The following is a 21,227-nucleotide window of genomic DNA, read 5'->3' as shown; positions in this document are numbered from 1 at the left end:
CCTAACCAAAAACCTAACCCTAACCCTAACCCTAACCCTAATACGGGTTTACCCGGGAACACCCGCGAAAATGAGGCAATTCTTATTAAGAATAACATCATTTTTATTAGAATCATATTTCTTATTCTGAGCCCAGGACTACCTGCATTCTCGGAGTCTACCGCTAGGAGGAGTCTTTTGCGGAACGGATTTCTTATTAAATGCCAAGGATTACTTGCATTCTGTATTCTTACCACTAGGGAGAGTCAAGGATAACCATATTGAAAATCCAAACAAATACATGATTCTTATTTTATTTTTTATTTTTACTCTTAAGGGAAAAACATCACAACATATCAAGACCATGGCTGATGTATGAGTTTATTCACAATTAAAAAGTGCAAATAGCACAAATACAAATAAGAATTATGTCTTCTTTATTAAGATATACGTATGTCTAGGATTGTGCCTAGTTATTTGGATCTCCACCTCCAGCCTGATGCGCCTCACTCCTGGTTATACCAAATAAACCTGTTCACCTTCACTGTTCACCTTCACTCCAACTCCTGTCCAGCAGCTATCGTCTCCCGCAAGGGCAGCCGTCTCCCGCAAGAGTCGGCAGCGCGCTAGGTATTAGTTCTTCGTAAGAATTACATCTTCTTTATTAAGATATACGTATGTCTAGGGTTGGTATCATGATTCTTAATAAGAATGACATCATTATTACGTTATTCTTATAATTCGCCCTAACGGCCGTCTACCGCAAGGGCGGCCGTCTCCCGCAAGAGTCGGTATTAGTTCTTTGTAAGAATAACGTCTTCTTTATTAAGAATTACGTCTTCTTTATTAAGATATACATATTTCTTACTCCAGGATCTAACTAAGGATTACGTCTTCTTTATGAAGATATACGTATGTCTAGGGTTGGCATCGTGATTCTTATTAAGAAAGACATCATTCTTATAATTCGACTCACTTGAGACACCTGGTGGACGTTTTTGTCATTACATTTTTTACTCCTGGATGTAAATAGGTATTATGTCTTTTTTAGTAAGATATACGTATGTCTAGGATTGGTATCGTGATTCTCAATAAGAAATACATCATACATATTAATTTGAGGGGTTAGAGTCCGCCTGGTGGACGTTCTGTGTAAGTAAAGTGCTAATACGTGCTAGTACGGGCTGCCGGAGTTGACGCGCCAGGGTTACCGCGCCGAGACACGCGTTAACGCTGAAATGCGATATGCCGGCGGGCCAATTGCATTACATTAATTGGGGAAATTACATTATAACAGAGTCCGCAGTCAGAATTGTTGACCGGGGGGGAGGTACGGGATTACGGGCTGCCGGAGTTGACGCGCCAGGGTTACCGCGCTGAGACACGCGTCAACGCGTTAACGCTGAAATGCGATATGCCGGCGGGCCAGTTCTGATAGACATTAGATATTATCTGGCGGGCCGGATTAAATTACACTCCGGGCCGGAATAGGCCCGCGGGCCGTACGTTTGACACCCCTGCCCGAACCTATCCCTAACCCTAACACCTAACCTAACCCTAACCAAACCCTAACCAAATCCTAACCTAACCCCTAATCCTAACCTTAACCATAGCAGCTAAAGCCAGTAAAGGCGCGTATAACGGACCAATCAGAAATAGAGGCGGGCGTGGCTTTTCGGGATATTGGCGTGGATCTGGAACACAAAAGGCGCCCCACACATTAAACCAAACGCGTTTCGCTGCGCGTCATCTTCGAGCGCCGCCGCCTTCCTCCGCCCCCTCGTCGCGGAGGACAGGCGTCACCGTCTTAGCCACCGCTAGGCTCCCATTTGATTGTGGTCACACACTGCTTTACAAACATTGCACATTTTCCATCAGCAATTGGGAACAAAGCACTGGGATTGAAGGTAATTTGAATTACATTGATTGGGACCGTCATCTTCTGTTACGATAGGGGGTGTACAATATCTATTGCAATTTAGCAAAAAACAGCCAATAAAAACGTCCTTAATGCAGGAAGCACTGGGAAATGGTGCAGTGCCAATGCGGTGTGATGCTGGGGACATGTAGGCTGGCCTCATCGACGCTCTAACTGCGGCCCATCGCTGCCAGTTGCCCGGGTACTTCTCCAAATAAAGCCCGCTGATGGGTGCTTGTTGCGCGGGTACCTCTCCAGATGAAGCCCGCTGATGGGTGCTTGTTGCGCGGGTACTTCTCCAGATGAAGCCCGCTGATGGGTGCTTGTTGCGCGGGTACTTCTCCAGATGAAGCCCGCTGATGGTCTCTTGTTGCGGTGGTTACATGGCAGACCACAGGGGTTGTTGACCAGCTTAACATTATCGCGTACATATATTGACATATGTGTAGAGTAGAGACAAATAAGATACCGACGTCTGTGTTGACTTGTTTTCAACTGTTTGCCAATTGTTCAATGACTAACATCTCTCAAATGCAGACAGTGAGTTTCCCTGCAGGCGTGATCAGTGGGCAGTTTGTAATACGATGTAAAAAAAAAAAAAAGTGAAATATTGCAAATGCAAAATAAGTTCAACTATATTACAATCATCTGGTTTTGTTTTTACAAACATTTGCTTGTGTTAATGAATACATTTCCTCTTGCTCACTCATGTGATATGATGTCCTTTATAGTAGTGTACAAATAAAGAAAGCTACACAGAAGCATCCAATAGCCACGCTGGGTCTCAGCCCCCTCCGTCAGCCATCCCTCTCCGGCGTGCAGCGGATCGCATGACTACGTCCAGCCTCTTCCGACGAGGAAGCGAAAACGAAACTTAGTGTGTTGTTAAGGGATTGTTTTCCTTCTCGGTTTGATAGGTGATCCCTACTGGGACGGCTGAGGCAATTTATGGTCACTGGCAGCAATACTGCAGCATATATAAAGTTTAGATCTGGGCAGTGTATATAGAAAACTTCGGACCACGTTTACCACTTGCGAAAGAAAGGAATGAATAGACTGCTTGCTATACTCACTTCGGACCACTCGGAGTAATTACATCATAACCGCCTGCTTGAGTATTTGGGAATTGTTTCTCGTCATTTGGTGCACATCTTCAGTGAAAACCGACGTAATAACCCTCCCATCGTTTCAATGCCTCAAGGATTAGGTGAGAGAAAGCATGCATTACTCCGACTTAAGACTAACAGTGAAATATATCCACTATTTATCAATCTACTCTCTCTTTGGAGTCCATTGTTGGCCTATGTCCAGATTCTGAAATAGTCCCAATGAAGAGGAATAACAAAAACACACGCTTGGTATCTGGCTGATAACTATTTCTATCATGCATTATGGCCATCCTGATGCATGGGTCCAGTCCAGAGAACCACATTGAGGTGTTTTCTATACTCGTGTGTGTCAGTCCTCGTGTGACAGACAGGACCCTACTGACTGGAATAGAAGATGTGCAACAGGACACAGTATCTCCTGTTGTTGTCAGCAACAGTAATACGGACATGATTGAGTGTTAAGAACTGGATCTTGTACTACACTCTTGTTTTAAAACGTGACACTCTCGGATAATCAATGTAGTGTTTGCTTCACGGTGGGCCGACTCCCTTAGTTAGAATCATGTGCTGTTCGGAGCCTTGTGATTGTAAAGTCTATGGGAGGTGAGCATGCTTGTAACGGTCCTATTTTCCTCGGATTGTCCTCCATACTGGCGTATGTCTGTTGTGACTGATGGTGTCCTTCATGGTATCCTTGTCACTGTCCACCTTCTCTGCATCGGGTTCTCTCCTTTCCCTGTTATGGATCCAGATCCAGCGATTATTAGGCCAGAAATAAAACTGAATAGTCGAGGAATGAATAATTTATTGGCAGCCTTTTACCCTGGGATTATATTTCATCGTGGTAGAGGGCTTATGTCAGCCTTTTGGGGACCTCGTAACTTCATGGACACTTCTTGAGATATTGGTCATGTTCTCAAGATAACATGGCCTGTGCCCCTGCATTTATATTCATACACTTTATGCACAAAGGTTATCAAGGTTTGTTTTGTTTGTTTACTCGGTAGGGAGCGTTGGATCAGGTAACATTGCCCCCCAGCCAGTCAGTGACCTGCTTGAGGACAGTTTGACAGGGTGGTGGTGGATGGTGGCTGGTGGATGACCTATTGACTGAATGACCGCCCCCTGACGGAGCTCTCCACAGTCATGCTTCTCATCACTGTATACGGTTACTATCAGACCTGGAAACTGAGCTCTAGGGGGGAAAAATAAAAAAAGTGAAAGTAAAATGCCCCTGAAACTAAAGTGGTCATGAGGATGATGATGATGGCATTTGGATGTTGGAATGTTGACTTGTATAAAACAGCCGTGCAAAGAGTTTAGGATGTTAATGATAACTGGAGGATGCACACCATCTTTTAGGAAGGCACAAAATAATCATAAATGGCCAAGAAATTTAAATGGCTTGATATCAAAGATAAATTAAAATGATTTAAAATTATTATAAATTATTATTAAAATCAATCAACAGAGTGATTATTTAAAATATTATTAATGGGTTGATTGAGTCGGAATAGTAAGGGACTGCTGCATTAAAACCATCACATTTTACTGGTTTAACTGCTGGTTCCCCCTGTTATTGTGTCTGTAATCCTGGTTCATGCATCATGCCACCCCTCTTTCTGTTTTCATTGCTTTTCAGGTGCTGTCAAAGGTTGCAATCGTCACCTGGCCTGCCAATACACTAGAGACGTGGCTGCACTACTGAATTTACAGGCGCTCAGAAGCTGAATAGTTATCCCAGAGGGCCCCCCTATTCACTCCACCCCTGCGATATGAGCAGAGGTAGAGGAGGGCCTTCCAAAGAACAATACACTAGACCTCTGCCGGCCCACCTCAAGGCCAAGCCATACTCCTCCTGGGCTGATCCAGCCACCCTTCACCCAAGGGCCCCGCCTCCTTTGCAGGTCCCACGTCCAAATGACTTCTCCTGCTCCGGTTACCCTGTAGGACCCTTCCGATCCCCGGAACATTCTCATTTTTCTTTGACCCCACCCGCGCCCTACAACAATCAAGTCTCCTCTGTGAAAGTAGGGGACCCTAATGCATCATTTAATCAGAACCTGAGGTCCGGACCAGAACCCGACAGCTTTCTGTACCTTCAGGCAAAATTCCTAAGGGGACAAAGCTCCGAGGCACCACAATTCAGAGGCAGTCCCCGGCAACAAGGCTGGACACCTAACAACAGGGCGCCTTTCTCCTCCCACCAGCCAGTGCACGGTCGATACCCCCGCAGCAGTCCTCGAGGGAGGGGCAACAACCGTTGCAACAACTGGAACCAGGGGTTTGCTAACTCTGTTGACAGTGCCCCCAGAACGCCCTCAGCTTCTCAATACTGGAACCACAACCAGACCCACACTGCTGCCTACAGCCAGCACTCAAACAGACACTGGGGCTCCCAAGCAGACTCTCTGGCTGAAGGTTTCCAGGATCTATCCCTTCACAAAGACCGGTCGAATACAAGTGTGCGTAGTTTTGATAGCACATCCCTGTCGGGCAGCGCAATCATTAGTAGCTGTAGTAAAGTTTCGTCAGACATCCAGGAGTTGCTCCTTAGCTCCTTGGCTGCACTGAGTCCCAGCGAGAGCATCGCCGCCAGACCCCTGGCCAAAAGGCTTAAGCTGCCCAAGAAGGTAGTCAACTCTGCTCTGTACTCTCTGGAGGGGTCAGGAAAAGCCTTCAAAAAAGGAACCACCCCTCCACTGTGGTCGCTCTGCAGACCACTTGGAGTGCATTTCCTTGTAAACGACAAGCCGGGAGGCCGTCTCGCCCCGCAGTGGAACTATTCAGAACATTCTCCTCAACCAACAATTAAACTTGAGCAAAATGTAGAGACCGTAGAAGCCCTTGAAGAACCAGAAGAACGCCGTTCTGTCAGAGAAGACTGCTCCGACGCAGAGTCCACTTCTTCCTGCTGCTCCTCCCTTGAGTCCTCTGACTCTGACCATACCAGCACTCCCACTGCCAGCGCCTCTCTCCAGGACGTGTATCCTCCAGCCATGGCCAACCAAAAGGAGCAGATCTTCCGTTACCTCCTTCAGAACCCCGATGCGTCGGCTATCGTCATCGCCAAGAATGTTGGCCTCAAAAACGCCCAGCAGATCAACTCCACCCTGCACAACATGGAGAAGCAGGGCGAGCTCAAGAAGAACAGCGATGGCAAGAACCCCACCTGGGAGCTGTCCAACCGCCGCCGCGAGAAGATGGAGAGGAGCCTCAAGGCCTCGCAGTGCGCCCCCCCGGCCGACCAGCTCATGGAGGTGGGCGACGCAGCGGGCAAGGGAGCCGGTGTGGCCACGTTACTCCCTCCCCCTGCACAAGGCCCGGAGCCAACGCCGTTCCAGGAGAGCTGGCAGCCTCTCCAGGGCATGAAGGAGGAGGCCGGGAAGCTTGCCATCAGCAGTGCTGGTTTCCCCCCGGCTGAGGACCAGTCCATGGGTCAGCCCCAAGCGGTCGGTGTGAAGCCGGAGCAAGAGAGGCCCCCTGCTCCCTCGGCGGCCACACCCTTCCACCCTCGGGATGACGAGGCCAACGGGGAGCAGTGGGCCACCGACGAGATCCCCGAGTTCCTCAACGCTATCCGGAGGCAGACCGACGCCCATAAGCGCACCGGAGATGACGTGGGGACGGTGGCGGTGTCGCTGGCTGCCCCGCCACCCCAGAACCAGTGGGCCAAGCTGCAGGAGGTGCGGCTCAAGAACCCGGTGAGCGGCCTCATGGAGTACGCCCAGTACCTCGGCCAGTCCTGTGAGTTTGTGCTCCTCGACCAATCAGGTCCCTCGCACGACCCCAGGTGAGTGGCGTTGTCTTGCGTTTGTGGTGATCCATTGTTGTGTTGGTGTGACTGAGGCCCCGTCCACATGGAAACACACTTTTCTGAAACCAGGTCCCAGGGTGGCTAACATAAAAACGGACCTATGCGTTTTCGTGTTAGGATTCGTGTGGACGCCTGAAATGCGTTGCGTTGCATTTTATTTTATTTTATTTTATTTGTATTATTTTTGTAGCTTTAAATACAGCCCCTTGGTAAATTTAATTACTAACTGTACATTAAAAAGTATTTCTGCTAAAAGGTTGAACAACTGCTTTCTCCTCCTCGACTGTATGTTTGTATACAGTCTTGAAGCGCAAAGGCTTGATGCCTCATTTTATTTTGTGGAGAACCAGCGCCACACAGTGACCTTGAATATGTACTACAGCGTTTCTACAGCTCGATGCGTTTTCGCAATGAGTCCGTCTTTACAGAGATATTCCTGAAACGCATTAAAGGAAATGGAGGGGAAAAGATAGTTTTTTGTCCGTGTGGACGGGGCCTGAGTGTGTTCAGGGCATTGTTTACACATGCTATGCTGTGACTCATACAGAATTGAACCCATTGAAGTCTTATTTGGGTGTTGCTTCATTGTTGAGCTTCAGGGATGTGTGTGTGTGTGTAGGATGGGAAACACTGAAGGGTTGTGGGTTCTACTCCCTCCGCCCGCCCCTAGGTTCCGTATGCAGGTGATCCTTGACGGACGGTCGTTCCCCGTCGCCGAGGCGTCCAGCAAGAAGGTGGCCAAGAAGGACGCGGCGGCCGCCACCCTGCGGAGCCTGATCAAGGAGGGGCAGGGCGGGCCGGGCGCCGGGGAGGACCGCACGCCGGCGGCCCTGGACCAGGTCATGGACCCCGTCCCCGACACCACCGTGAGGAACCCCCGTCCCGTTCCGGCAAGGCCAACACTTCAAATAGGCTCCTTGGTGACACTGACGCTGCCCACGTTCTCCTCCCTGTTTGGCAGGCGCCGGTCGGGGGCATGGACGAGGCGTTTGGGACGGTGGGCGTGGAAGGGACGGGGCTGGTAGAGGGCCCTCGCCAGCCCCTGTCCCGCTCTCTCCCGGGCGGGAAGAACCCGGTGTCGGTGCTGATGGAGTTCAGCCAGCGCACCGGCAGCTCCATCGAGTTCATCAACACCGGCCAGGAGGGCCCGCCGCACGACCCCCGGTACCACTCACCGCCCTCTGGACCGGGTCTAGTCCTGGACCTGGGTCCTCTGGACCGGGTCTAGTCCTGGACCTGGGTCCTCTGGACCGGGTCCAGTCCTGGACCTGGGTCCTCTGGCCCGGGTCTAGTCCTCTGGACCGGGGTCTAGTCCTGGGTCCTCTGGACCGGGTCTAGTCCTGGACCGGGGTCTAGTCCTGGACCGGGGTCTAGTCCCTGTGTCCTCTGGACCGGGGTCCAGTCCTGGGTCCTCAGCATCGCTGTCTGAGATTTGAACATGTGTCCCTCAGCGTATTTGAAACGTGTGATGGGATCAGTAAGAGGCGCCCATATGAACGCACAGAGCCTAATTACTATTAATTTGAGGTTTGTCATTTGTAGGACTGACCTGCTCAAACCTCCAATACTAAATGAATTGGCTAAATGAATTAGTCACATAATAAGAAAAGCATTGCTGAGGACAAATCACCCGTCCCCACCACGTCCTGCCTGTTTATTTGTGCACTTCCAGCTGCACCAGTCTTTTATGTGCTCCCATGATCCTTGGTCATGTGTCGTCTGCTGACAAAGGCCTGAGTAGTTCTGGTGTCTGCCTTTTGATTTTCTCCAGCTTTTTTTTTTTTCCCATCCCCCAAGGCAATCTCCAGAGCCCCAGGTTATCTCCCCCAGCTGATTCCATCAGAGGCACTGAGTCACTCGTGAGGTCATTGGTTAACATGTGACCCCCCCCCCCCCACTCTCAGCTGTTCCTAGCCGTGCTCTGCTAAGCCCGTGTGTGTCCCGGCGCTCAGGTTCATGTACCGGGTGAAGGTGGGGGAGGGGCTGTGCGCCGAGGCCGCCGCCCCCAGCAAGAAGGCGGCGCGGCAGCTGGCCGCCGAGGAGGCGGTGAAGGAGCTGATGGCCGACGGCAGGCTGCAGCTCAACAAGGTCAGCAGCACCTCCTCTGAGCACTGACCCTGACCCTAACACCTCCTCTAAGCACTGACCCTAACCCTAACCCCTCCTCTAAGCACTGACCCTAACCCCTCCTCTAAGCACTGACCCTAACCCTAACCCTAGCACCTCCTCTAAGCACTGACCCTAACCCCTCCTCTAAGCACTGACCCTGACCCTAGCACCTCCTCTAAGCACTGACCCTGACCCTAACACCTCCTCTAAGCACTGACCCTAACCCTAGCACCTCCTCTAAGCACTGACCCTGACCCTAGCACCTCCTCTAAGCACTGCCCCTAACCCTAACCCCTCCCCTAAGCACTGACCCTAACCCCTCCTCTAAGCACTGACCCTAACCCTAACCCTAACCCCTCCCCTAAGCACTGACCCTAACCCTAACCCCTCCTCTAAGCACTGACCCTAACCCCTCCTCTAAGCACTGACCCTAACCCTAACCCTAACCCCTCCCCTAAGCACTGACCCTAACCCTAACCCCTCCTCTAAGCACTGACCCTAACCCTAACCCCTCCCCTAAGCACTGACCCTAACCCTAACCCCTCCCCTAAGCACTGACCCTAACCCTAACCCCTCCTCTAAGCACTGCCCTGGTGTCACTAGGGCCTGGTCCACTCCACCAGTTTGTGAATGCCCCTCTGTTTGGTGTAATGACAGCGTGTTGACCGTGTTGACCGTGTTGAGTGTGTTGAGTGTGTTGAGTGTGTTGAGTGTGTTGAGTGTGTTGAGCGTGTTGAGTGTGTTGCGTATGGATGCTACCACCTGGCCTCCGCCAGCGTCTGACGGCCCCTCCCTCTGTGCTCAGCCCCAGCTGCCCCTGGGCTCCGGGGACAGCGAGGAGGGCGGGTCGACCTGCCCCTCGCTGCCCCCCCTGACGGCGGACGAGCTGCGGGCCGCCCACGAGGCCGGGGTGGGCGACCTCATCAACCACCTCAACAACAACGCCGTGTCCGGGCTGCTGGAGTACGCCCGCGCCCGCGGCTTCGCTGCCGAGATCCGCCTGGTGGGCCAGACCGGACCGCCCCACGAGCCCAAGTAGGGACCCCCGGCACCCCCCATACCCCCCGCCCCCCCCCCCATACCCCCCGTCCCCACCGTCCCCCCCATACACCCGGCACCCCCCATGACGTGCAGCGTGTGGGGGAGTTGCTCACGGCCGACGCCCACGTGAGTGACGCGAGGTGAGGGAGCTGACGGCTGTCCCCCCCCCCCCCCCTCAGGTTCACCTACCAGGCCAAGCTGGGCGGCCGCTGGTTCCCCCCGGTCTGCGCGTCCAATAAGAAGCAGGGCAAGCAGGAGGCGGCGGACGCGGCCCTGAGGGTCCTGATCGGCGAGGCGGAGAGAGCGGCGCGCACAGGGGAGCTCATCCCCGCAGAGGTACGCCCACCGCCCCCTCCTGGGGAACCGTCAGCCAGTCAGCCAGTCAGTCAGTCAGGACATGGCCCTGATGTGTGCAGTGGCACACCTCCTACTTTACAAGCGTGCTAATCGCTGTGCTTTCTTTTTGTTTATTTTTCTCTCATTTCCACCGTTTCCCCCCTCCCCTTGCGTCTGTCCGTCTGTCTGTCTGTCCGTCTGTCCGTCCGTTTGTCTGTCCGTCCGTTTGTCCGTCCGTCCGTCTGTCTGTCTGTCTGTCTGTCTGTCCATCTCTCTGTCTGTCTGTACGTCTGTACGTCCGTCTGTCTGTCTGTCTGTACGTCTGTACGTCTGTCTGTCTGTCTGTACGTCTGTCTGTCCGTCTGTCTGTCTGTCTGTCCGTCCGTCCAGCTCCCCGTCAGCGGCAGCACCCTGCACGACCAGATCGCCATGCTGAGCCACCAGCGGTTCAACGCCCTCACCACGCGCATCCAGCACAGCCTCCTGGGCCGCAAGATCCTGGCCACCATCGTGATGCGGCGCGGCGAGGGTCTGGGCACGGTCGTCAGCCTGGGCACCGGTATAACACCGCCTTTACTTTAGAGCAAGGGGAGGAGAAGGTGACCGCGGGGAAGGAGGTCGTTGTTAAAAAAGCCCACGTGAACACGCCGCGCGGCGCGGGGCGTGGCGCCCGCCGCCGGGACACGGATACGGCGGTGGTGTGAGCGCCGGGAACAGAGCTGGGTCACCTCCTGTATGAGGACAGCCTGTGGGTTTACCCTTGACTTTGGTCGTCTCTTGTGTGTGTGTGTGTGTGTACGTGTGTGTACGTGTGTGCACGTGTGTGCGTGTGTTTCTTTCTCCTCTTTCCATCAGGGAATCGGTGTGTTAAAGGGGAGGAGCTGAGCCTTAAAGGGGACACGGTTAATGACTGCCACGCCGAAATCATTTCCAGAAGGGGATTTCTTCGGTATAAATAGCCTCTTTTTAGCTCATTCTTTGAGCTCATCTATCAGCCCCCCCCCCCTCCCCCCCCACACTGTTCTAAAAGCGTCCGGCTGTCAGAGGCAGTGTGTGGGACGTTAACCCGTCTTAACGGCCCTTCTCCCGGCTGCTGCCCCAGCTTCCTGTACAGCGAGCTGCTCCAGTACCACCAGGGCCACGACGGGAGCATCTTCGAGGCGGCCGAGGAGAACCGGCTGAGGGTCAAGTCTGACATCACCTTCCACCTGTACATCAGGTGAGGCCGGCCGCCGTCCTCCTTCTCATCTCGCTCTCACTCCGACTACCTGTGTGCCTCTCTGATTCAAATCCATATCAAATTCTCTCTGTCTCCCCTGTCTTGTTCTCTCTCTCTCTCTCTCTCTCTCTCTCTCTCTCTCTCTCTCTCCTCTCTCTCTCTCTCTCTCTCCTCTCTCTCTCTCTCTCTCTCTCTCTCTCTCTCTCTCTCTCTCTCTCTCTTCCCCCCCCCCCCAGCACGGCCCCCTGTGGTGACGGGGCCCTGTTCGATAAGTCGTGCAGTGAGACGGGCGACGAGGTGGAGGGACACCAGCCTCTGTTTGAGAACTCCAAGCAGGGCAAGCTGAGGACCAAAGTGGAGAATGGTACGCACACACACACACACACACACATACACACACACACACACACACACTCTCGCGCGGGACCTGACCATGAGTGGCAGCGTATCGTCCCCCTGATGGTGTGTGTGTGTGTGTGTGTGTGTGTGTGTGTGTGTGTGTGTGTGTGTGTGTGTGTGTGTGTGTGTGTGTGTGTGTGTGTGTGTGTGTGTGTGTGTGTGTGTGTGTGTGTGTGTGTGTGTGTGTGTCAGGCGAGGGCACCATCCCGGTGGAGTCCAGCGCCATCGTGCCGACCTGGGACGGCATCCAGCACGGCGAGCGGCTCCGCACCATGAGCTGCAGCGACAAGATCCTGCGCTGGAACGTGGTGGGGCTGCAGGGGGCGCTGCTCAGCCACTTCCTGCACCCCATCTACCTCAAGTCCATCACACTAGGTCAGTGCTGGGCCCCCAGGGGCCCCCCCATCACACTAGGTCAGTACTGGGCCCCCAGGGGCCCCATCACACTAGGTCAGTACTGGGCCCCCAGGGGCCCCCCCATCACACTAGGTCAGTACTGGGCCCCCAGGGGCCCCATCACACTAGGTCAGTACTGGGCCCCCAGGGGCCCCCCCCATCACACTAGGTCAGTACTGGACCCCCAGGGGCCCCCCCATCACACTAGGTCAGTACTGGGCCCCCAGGGGCCCCCCCATCACACTAGGTCAGTGCTGGGCCCCCAGGGGCCCCCCCATCACACTAGGTCAGTGCTGGGCCCCCAGGGGCCCCCCCATCACACTAGGTCAGTACTGGACCCCCAGGGGCCCCATCACACTAGGTCAGTACTGGGCCCCCAGGGGCCCCCCCATCACACTAGGTCAGTACTGGACCCCCAGGGGCCCCATCACACTAGGTCAGTACTGGGCCCCCAGGGGCCCCATCACACTAGGTCAGTACTGGACCCCCAGCCCCACGGGGTCCTCTTACCATCCAACCTCTACTCATCTCAGGACATGAGTTACTTCTTCTTTTATATACGTCTTAAAAGGGTGTGTGTGTGTGTGTGTGTGTGTGTGTGTGTGTGTGTGTGTGTGTGTGTGTGTGTGTGTGTGTGTGTGTGTGTGTGTGTGTGTGTGTGTGTGTGTGTGTGTGTGTGTGTGTGTGTGTGCAAACAAGCAAACGCACACAAGTGCTGTTTTTGTGGAACCAGATGCATAAAAATGAACACAACTTCTGACACACGTGTCAGATTTCAGAATGAGGTCATAAAGAGCTCAGGAAGCAGCGAGAGCATGTTAGCGTGTTGGAGAGCGTGTAAGCGTGTTGGAGAGCGTGTTAGCGTGTTGTTAGCGTGTTGGAGAGCGTGTTAGCGTGTTGGAGAGCGTCTTAGCGTGTTGAGAGCGTGTTAGCGTGTTGGAGAGCGTGTTGGAGAGTGCGTTAACGTGTTGAGAGCGTGTTAGCGTGTTGGAGAGCGTGTTGGAGAGTGCGTTAACGTGTTGAGAGCGTGTTAGCGTGTTGGAGAGCGTGTTGGAGAGCGTGTCAGCGTGTTGGAGAGCGTGTCAGCGTGTTGGAGAGCGTGTTAGCGTGTTGAGAGCGTGTTAGCATGTTGAGAGCGTGTTGGAGAGCGTGTTAGCGTGTTGAGAGCGTGTTAGCGTGTTGAGAGCGTGTTAGCGTGTTGGAGAGTGTGTTAGCGTGTTGGAGAGCGTGTTGAGAGCGTGTTGGAGAGCGTGTTGAGAGCGTGTTGGAGAGCGTGTTGAGAGCGTGTTGAGAGCGTGTTAGCTTGTTGGAGAGCGTGTTAGCGTGTTAGCGCGTTAGCGTGTTGGATAATGTGTGTTATTTGGAGGCCGTTGCCGTGCCTCCTGGCGGTCCTCTGACTACTGACGCGGTGTGCGCCTCGTCCCCAGGCTACCTGTACAGCCACGGCCACCTGACCCGCGCCGTGTGCTGCCGCCTGGCCCGCGACGGAGACGGCTTCTCCAAGAGCCTCCCGGCCCCCTTCAGACTCAACCACCCCGAGGTACCGCCAGCTAGCCTCCGTGTGTGTGTGTGTGTGTGTGTGTGTGTGTGTGTGTGTGTGTGTGTGTGTGTGTGTGTGTGTGTGTGTGTGTGTGTGTGTGTGTGTGTGTGTGTGTGTGTGTGTGTGTGTGTGTGTGTGTGTGTGTGTGTGTCATTTGCTGTTGGCAAGGCCTAAAAGGTTTCATTAAAGCACTGATGAAAGATGGCCGAATGCTGCACCAGTTGTGTTTGAGAAGCGGACGTCATTACCACTGTCACAGTGGTCATTACCACTGTGAACACACTGGGGCCCTCACACTGGGGCCCTGAGAGTCATACTGGGGCCCTCACACTGGGGCCCTGAGCGTCACACTGGGGCCCTGAGCCGTCACACAGCCCTGCGTCATGTGACGGGGCCCATTTGTCACTGACTGAGCGCGGGCCCCCGGGCGCTGACGTCGCTTGCGGTTCCTCTGCAGGTGGGCCGGGTGAGCGTGTACGACTCCACGCGCCACACGGGGAAGACCAAGGAGTCCAGCGTGAACTGGAGCTTCCCGGACCAGCTGAGCGTGGAGGTGTTGGACGGGACCAAGGGGATCCTGGACGGGTACGCAGCGCCGGGACCGCGAGGACGTCCCTAGTGCCGGGAGCTGGTCCACTAACGCATGACCGTCGCTATCGAGGGCCTTTAACCACGTTCTCCATAACTCAGGGGGGATAATGGACAGATCAACTCCTCCGGAAATCTCCCTGATGCCCTCTTCAAATAGTACAGGACTGACGTTAGGCCCTGACGTTAGGCCCTGACGTTATGACGTTAGGCCCTGACGTTATGACGTTAGGCCCTGACGTTAGGCCCTGACGTTAGGCCCTGACGTTAGGCCCTGACGTTAGGCCCTGACGTTAGGCCCTGACGTTATGACGTTAGGCCCTGACGTTAGGCCCTGACGTTAGGCCCTGACGTTATGACGTTAGGCCCTGACGTTAGGCCCTGACGTTAGGCCCTGACGTTATGACGTTAGGCCCTGACGTTATGACGTTAGGCCCTGACGTTAGGCCTTGACGTTATGACGTTAGGCCCTGACGTTATGACGTTAGGCCCTGACGTTATGACGTTAGGCCCTGACGTTATGACGTTAGGCCCTGACGTTATGACGTTAGGCCCTGACGTTAGGCCCTGACGTTAGGCCCTGACGTTATGACGTTAGGCCCTGACGTTAGGCCCTGACGTTAGGCCCTGACGTTAGGACCTGACGTTAGGACCTGACATTATGACGTTAGGCCCTGACGTTAGGCCCTGACGTTATGACGTTAGGCCCTGACGTTATGACGTTAGGCCCTGACGTTATGACGTTAGGCCCTGACGTTAGGACCTGACATTATGACGTTAGGCCCTGACGTTATGACGTTAGGCCCTGACGTTAGGCCCTGACGTTAGGCCCTGACGTTATGACGTTAGGCCCTGACGTTATGACGTTAGGCCCTGACGTTATGACGTTAGGCCCTGACGTTATGACGTTAGGCCCTGACGTTAGGCCCTCACGTTAGGCCCTGACGTTATGACGTTAGGCCCTGACGTTAGGCCCTGACGTTAGGCCCTGACGTTAGGCCCTGACGTTAGGCCCTGACGTTAGGCCCTGATGTTAGGCCCTGACGTTATGACGTTAGGCCCTGACGTTAGCCCCTGACGTTAGGCCCTGACGTTAGGCCCTGACGTTATGACGTTAGGCCCTGACGTTAGGCCCTGACGTTATGACGTTAGGCCCTGACGTTAGGCCCTGACGTTAGGCCCTGACGTTATGACGTTAGGCCCTGACGTTAGGCCCTGACGTTAGGCCCTGACGTTATGACGTTAGGCCCTGACGTTATGACGTTAGGCCCTGACGTTATGACGTTAGGCCCTGACGTTATGACGTTAGGCCCTCACGTTAGGCCCTGACGTTATGACGTTAGGCCCTGACGTTAGGCCCTGACGTTAGGCCCTGACGTTAGGCCCTGACGTTAGGCCCTGACGTTAGGCCCTGACGTTATGACGTTAGGCCCTGACGTTAGGCCCTGACGTTAGGCCCTGACGTTATGACGTTAGGCCCTGACGTTATGACGTTAGGCCCTGACGTTATGACGTTAGGCCCTGACGTTATGACGTTAGGCCCTGACGTTAGGCCCTGACGTTATGACGTTAGGCCCTGACGTTAGGCCCTGACGTTAGCCCCTGACGTTAGGCCCTGACGTTATGACGTTAGGCCCTGACGTTAGGCCCTGACGTTATGACGTTAGGCCCTGACGTTAGGCCCTGACGTTATGACGTTAGGCCCTGACGTTAGGCCCTGACGTTAGGCCCTGACGTTATGACGTTAGGCCCTGACGTTAGGCCCTGACGTTAGGCCCTGACGTTATGACGTTAGGCCCTGACGTTATGACGTTAGGCCCTGACGTTATGACGTTAGGCCCTGACGTTATGACGTTAGGCCCTCACGTTAGGCCCTGACGTTATGACGTTAGGCCCTGACGTTAGGCCCTGACGTTAGGCCCTGACGTTAGGCCCTGACGTTAGGCCCTGACGTTAGGCCCTGACGTTAGGCCCTGACGTTATGACGTTAGGCCCTGACGTTAGCCCCTGACGTTAGGCCCTGACGTTAGGCCCTGACGTTATGACGTTAGGCCCTGACGTTAGGCCCTGACGTTATGACGTTAGGCCCTGACGTTAGGCCCTGACGTTAGGCCCTGACGTTAGGCCCTGACGTTAGGCCCTGACGTTAGGCCCTGACGTTATGACGTTAGGCCCTGACGTTAGGCCCTGACGTTAGGCCCTGACGTTATGACGTTAGGCCCTGACGTTAGGCCCTGACGTTATGACGTTAGGCCCTGACGTTATGACGTTAGGCCCTGACGTTATGACGTTAGGCCCTGACATTAGGCCCTGACGTTAGGCCCTGACGTTATGACGTTAGGCCCTGACGTTAGGCCCTCACGTTAGGCCCTGACGTTATGACGTTAGGCCCTGACGTTAGGCCCTGACGTTATGACGTTAGGCCCTGACGTTAGGCCCTGACGTTAGGCCCTGACGTTAGGCCCTGACGTTATGACGTTAGGCCCTGACGTTATGACGTTAGGCCCTGACGTTATGACGTTAGGCCCTGACGTTAGGCCCTGACGTTATGACGTTAGGCCCTGACGTTATGACGTTAGGCCCTGACGTTAGGCCCTGACGTTATGACGTTATGCCCTGACGTTATGACGTTAGGCCCTGACGTTAGGCCCTGATGTTAGGCCCTGACGTTATGACGTTAGGCCCTGACGTTATGACGTTAGGCCCTGACGTTAGGCCCTGACGTTAGGCCCTGACGTTAGGCCCTGACGTTAGGCCCTGACGTTAGGCCCTGACGTTATGACGTTAGGCCCTGACGTTAGGCCCTGACGTTAGGCCCTGACGTTATGACGTTAGGCCCTGACGTTAGGCCCTGACGTTATGACGTTAGGCCCTGACGTTAGGCCCTGACGTTAGGCCCTGACGTTATGACGTTAGGCCCTGACGTTAGGCCCTGACGTTATGACGTTAGGCCCTGACGTTATGACGTTAGGCCCTGACGTTATGACGTTAGGCCCTGACGTTAGGCCCTGACGTTATGACGTTAGGCCCTGACGTTATGACGTTAGGCCCTGACGTTAGGCCCTGACGTTATGACGTTAGGCCCTGACGTTATGACGTTAGGCCCTGACGTTATGACGTTAGGCCCTGACGTTATGACGTTAGGCCCTGACGTTAGGCCCTGACGTTATGACGTTAGGCCCTGACGTTATGACGTTAGGCCCTGACGTTATGACGTTAGGCCCTGACGTTATGACGTTAGGCCCTGACGTTAGGACCTGACGTTAGGCCCTGACGTTAGGCCCTGACGTTAGGCCCTGACGTTATGACGTTAGGCCCTGACGTTATGACGTTAGGCCCTGACGTTATGACGTTAGGCCCTGACGTTAGGCCCTGACGTTAGGCCCTGACGTTAGGCCCTGACGTTAGGCCCTGACGTTATGACGTTAGGCCCTGACGTTATGACGTTAGGCCCTGACGTTATGACGTTAGGCCCTGACGTTATGACGTTAGGCCCTGACGTTAGGCCCTGACGTTATGACGTTAGGCCCTGACGTTATGACGTTAGGCCCTGACGTTAGGCCCTGACGTTATGACGTTAGGCCCTGACGTTATGACGTTAGGCCCTGACGTTAGGCCCTGACGTTAGGCCCTGACGTTAGGCCCTGACGTTATGACGTTAGGCCCTGACGTTATGACGTTAGGCCCTGACGTTATGACGTTAGGCCCTGACGTTAGGCCCTGACGTTAGGCCCTGACGTTATGACGTTAGGCCCTGACGTTAGGCCCTGACGTTGCTTGTTTCTAGTATGTGTGATGAAGGTCAGCAAATACAATTCTGCAAAGAAATTCTGGAAAGATTCCCCCTCTCTCCCTCCCTCCCTCCCCCTGGTGAAGACCCCTAGTAGCCCGCTGTAACCCTCCCCCCTCTCTCCCTCCCTCCCTCCCCCTGGTGAACACCCCTAGTAGCCCGCTGTAACCCTCCCCTTCTCTCTCTCCCTCCCCCTCAGGCCCAGAGACGACGTGTCCCGCGTGTCCAAGTCCAACCTGTTCCGTCAGTTCCGCCTGGTGTGCGAGCTGTGCGGCCGGCAGGACCTGCTGTCGCTGCCCTCCTACTCCCAGGCCAAGGTGTCGGCGCTGAGCTTCCAGCTGGCCAAGCAGAACTTCTTCCAGGCCCTCCACGTCCACGGCTACGGGGCGTGGATCGGCAAGCCGCTGGAGGAGAAGAGCTTTGAGTCGGCAGAGTCGGTGTTCATCCTCGGGGGAGGGGCGCCCGCCGTGGTCTACGGGGGAACCGCCGCCGCCGCCACCACCAACAACAACAACAACAGCAGCAGCAGCAGCAGCAGCAACAACGGAGGGATGACTGAGATGAGGCTGGAACAGGCGTAAGCGGTCGGGGGGTGGAGAACATGTGGAGGTGGAGGTGACAGGAGAGGGCTGGACGGAGGGTGGAGAAGCTCAGCCGGCCGGCCTCGTCGCTTGGTGGTTTAGAGTCTCAATAAGTGGCGTCAGGGTGTGGGGGTCACACAGGTGAGGGATAGGATAACTAATCAAAAAACAAAGGCTTTTGAATCCTTGGAATTCTGGGCCGTATTCCAGTTTTGTGTGTGTGTGTGTGTGTGTGTGTGTGTGCGTGCGCGTGCGTGCGTGTGCCAGGTCTAGATGGACAGAGGAATCGATGCTACTTGCTCTCATTCGACGGTGATTAACTGGAGCTTCACGTGTGGAGCGATGGTTCAGACTGCCCTCCGACCGGCCAGCTGTGTACAGCGCGCCCCGTGAATCCTCTCTCTGTATGACTCCTATCGTACGTGTTTTCCCCCCCCCCCCCCCACGCCTCCCATTCCCTGCTCTCTGGAGCCAGTGTCCGTGGCCCCCGCCAGCCAGTCACTCTCTGTTTTCGGCCTTTGCGTCCATTTTATTTCCCCCTCGGTGTTGGAGGGTTGTGGCGTTTCTTTGGTCCCATGTTCTGGTTGTTGCGGTATCCGCCACTCACGTTGTGTTTCTAAATGTTGGACCTGTGTGTGACGCTACCAGACAAAAGATTACCACTGGCTTGTTCCACGCTATGCTTTGAGTTATCAACATATGGTACCGCGAAGTAGCTTTATTAGTCGTGTTTTCTTTTTATGTCAACAGTTAAGTGGATGATGCAATATATACATCATTTACATACAAATACATGAACACACAGATGTATATGCAACGAGGGACAGTTGGGCCTGCATATATGTCTGTGTGTGTATGTATATGTATATATTTAATGTATATATTTTGTAAATCTTGAAATTGATTTTTCTATTTTCTTTTAAAATGTTTTAATAATCACAATGGAACAGCTGTTTTTACAAATTGAGTGTACAAAGTTTCAAAATAAAAACTACAACTATGTTGAAATGAGCGATGTATTCATGCAGATTCCTTCTCATCAGATTAGGTTTCATCTAATGAATGGCTGTGAATCCATTCTAGAGCCAGTACCACTTCATCATGTCTGTAGGCACAGAGCAACCCTGCTCTGCCACCCAACTCATCCAATGTTTTTATTTTTTGCTATTTGTCAGGTTAAGGGTGTAATGTATGCACATTTATGCATATTTTGTTGTGTGGTGTGACATTTAGCCAGTACTCTAGTCTACGCCATAGGTCGATGGTTCTCTTCGTTTCCAAGCCGAGGTCCACTTTGAAGTCATCTGCACTACCAACGAAAACCAGCAGGTGGTGCTGTGTGAGCACCTAGTGTAGCCGCTCTAAATACGTTACAATGATTACAATGGGGGTGTACTATTTGTCAAAAGCAAAGTTCATTTGTGAGCACTGTGGGACTAGGAAGGATTATTGTTGCATTTTTAACTGCCCGTGTGTGTGTGTGTGTGTGTGTGTGTGTGTGTGTGTGTGTGTGTGTGTGTGTGTGTGTGTGTGTGTGTGTGTGTGTGTGTGTGTGTGCGCGCGGAGAGAGAATGTGAGTCGGAATGTGCAAGAGTGGGCCTTGTCAGTTGGATTAATTCTGTCAATCAGTCACTCTGATCCAATCGGGTATCTTTAGAAGGGAGGTGGGTGGGACTAATGGTCCAGGGAAAAGAGGAAAGTGTGATGGAGAGAATGCCGGAGGAGTGAAACAAAGGGAGATTGGGGCTGTGAGGGGAAGTAGCGTGAAATATTAGTTCAGACCAAAGAGCTTAAAGCCAATCGAAGCTTTTCGATTGAAATAAATGAGCGAAGGGGAGGCCGGGCGGACCGGGCGGAGGCTGTGTGTCGCGGATAAATACCCGCGGATACCACCAAGAGACTCGCATGGAAGTTCAACAAATCGAACGTTTATAATGGTCTTCACTATAGATGGAGTTGATGACAAGACGGAACTATCCGTGGGAAAATAAAAAGGTAGTACAGCTGGGTTGGAAATGTGGTGGGACCACTTAGCTGAACGCTCACAGTAGATAAGAGTCATTAGGGTTAGGGTTGCTGTAGCTCGTAACCGCTCCACACTCCCCCTTATCCCACCTCCGGCCCCGAGGCCCTGCCTCAGGGCGAGCCTGCCTCAGTGACCTGATGGGAACCTCTGTGGAGACACACATGGTTATTTATGTTGCAAAGATATTGGGGTGGAATTATTAAAAACTCGTTTTATCAACATGCAACATAATGCATTTGATCATCTTTATTTTATCATCTTCTGCATGCATTTTTCCAAATTGATTATCATATGGGGATCGTAAACGAAAACACTCGACCACAGGAACGCAGAAACACAAATGAAAGATCCAGAACAAATGAATCAAGGTTCTGTTTCT

General features: G+C 53.5%; 1 protein-coding gene across 2 annotated transcripts; it reads left to right on the top strand.

Moving 5' to 3' along the window:
- Nucleotides 1-1,779: 1,779 nt before the first annotated feature.
- adar (adenosine deaminase RNA specific) lies at nucleotides 1,780-19,834 on the top strand. 2 transcript variants are annotated; one of them, XM_084472166.1, is made up of 15 exons: nucleotides 1,780-1,886; nucleotides 4,649-6,799; nucleotides 7,494-7,689; nucleotides 7,785-7,987; nucleotides 8,776-8,911; nucleotides 9,738-9,967; nucleotides 10,153-10,309; nucleotides 10,700-10,868; nucleotides 11,165-11,258; nucleotides 11,412-11,528; nucleotides 11,765-11,892; nucleotides 12,120-12,302; nucleotides 13,751-13,863; nucleotides 14,321-14,448; nucleotides 18,441-19,834. In XM_084472166.1, the coding sequence occupies exons 2-15, from the start codon at nucleotides 4,782-4,784 to the stop codon at nucleotides 18,820-18,822; spliced, it is 4,254 nt and encodes a 1,417-aa protein (XP_084328292.1). In that variant the 5' UTR covers nucleotides 1,780-1,886; nucleotides 4,649-4,781; the 3' UTR covers nucleotides 18,823-19,834. The 2 variants fall into 2 exon arrangements, with proteins under 2 accessions (XP_084328292.1, XP_084328291.1); XM_084472165.1 differs by lacking the exon at nucleotides 1,780-1,886 and adding an exon at nucleotides 2,799-3,104.
- Nucleotides 19,835-21,227: the final 1,393 nt, after the last annotated feature.

The sequence above is a fragment of the Micromesistius poutassou genome, assembly GCF_964030765.1.
Source record: "Micromesistius poutassou genome assembly, chromosome: 8".
NCBI classification, from domain to species: domain Eukaryota; kingdom Metazoa; phylum Chordata; class Actinopteri; order Gadiformes; family Gadidae; genus Micromesistius; species Micromesistius poutassou.
The sequence above is the reverse complement of the archived record's forward strand: the minus strand, read 5'-3'. Positions and strand labels throughout refer to the sequence as shown.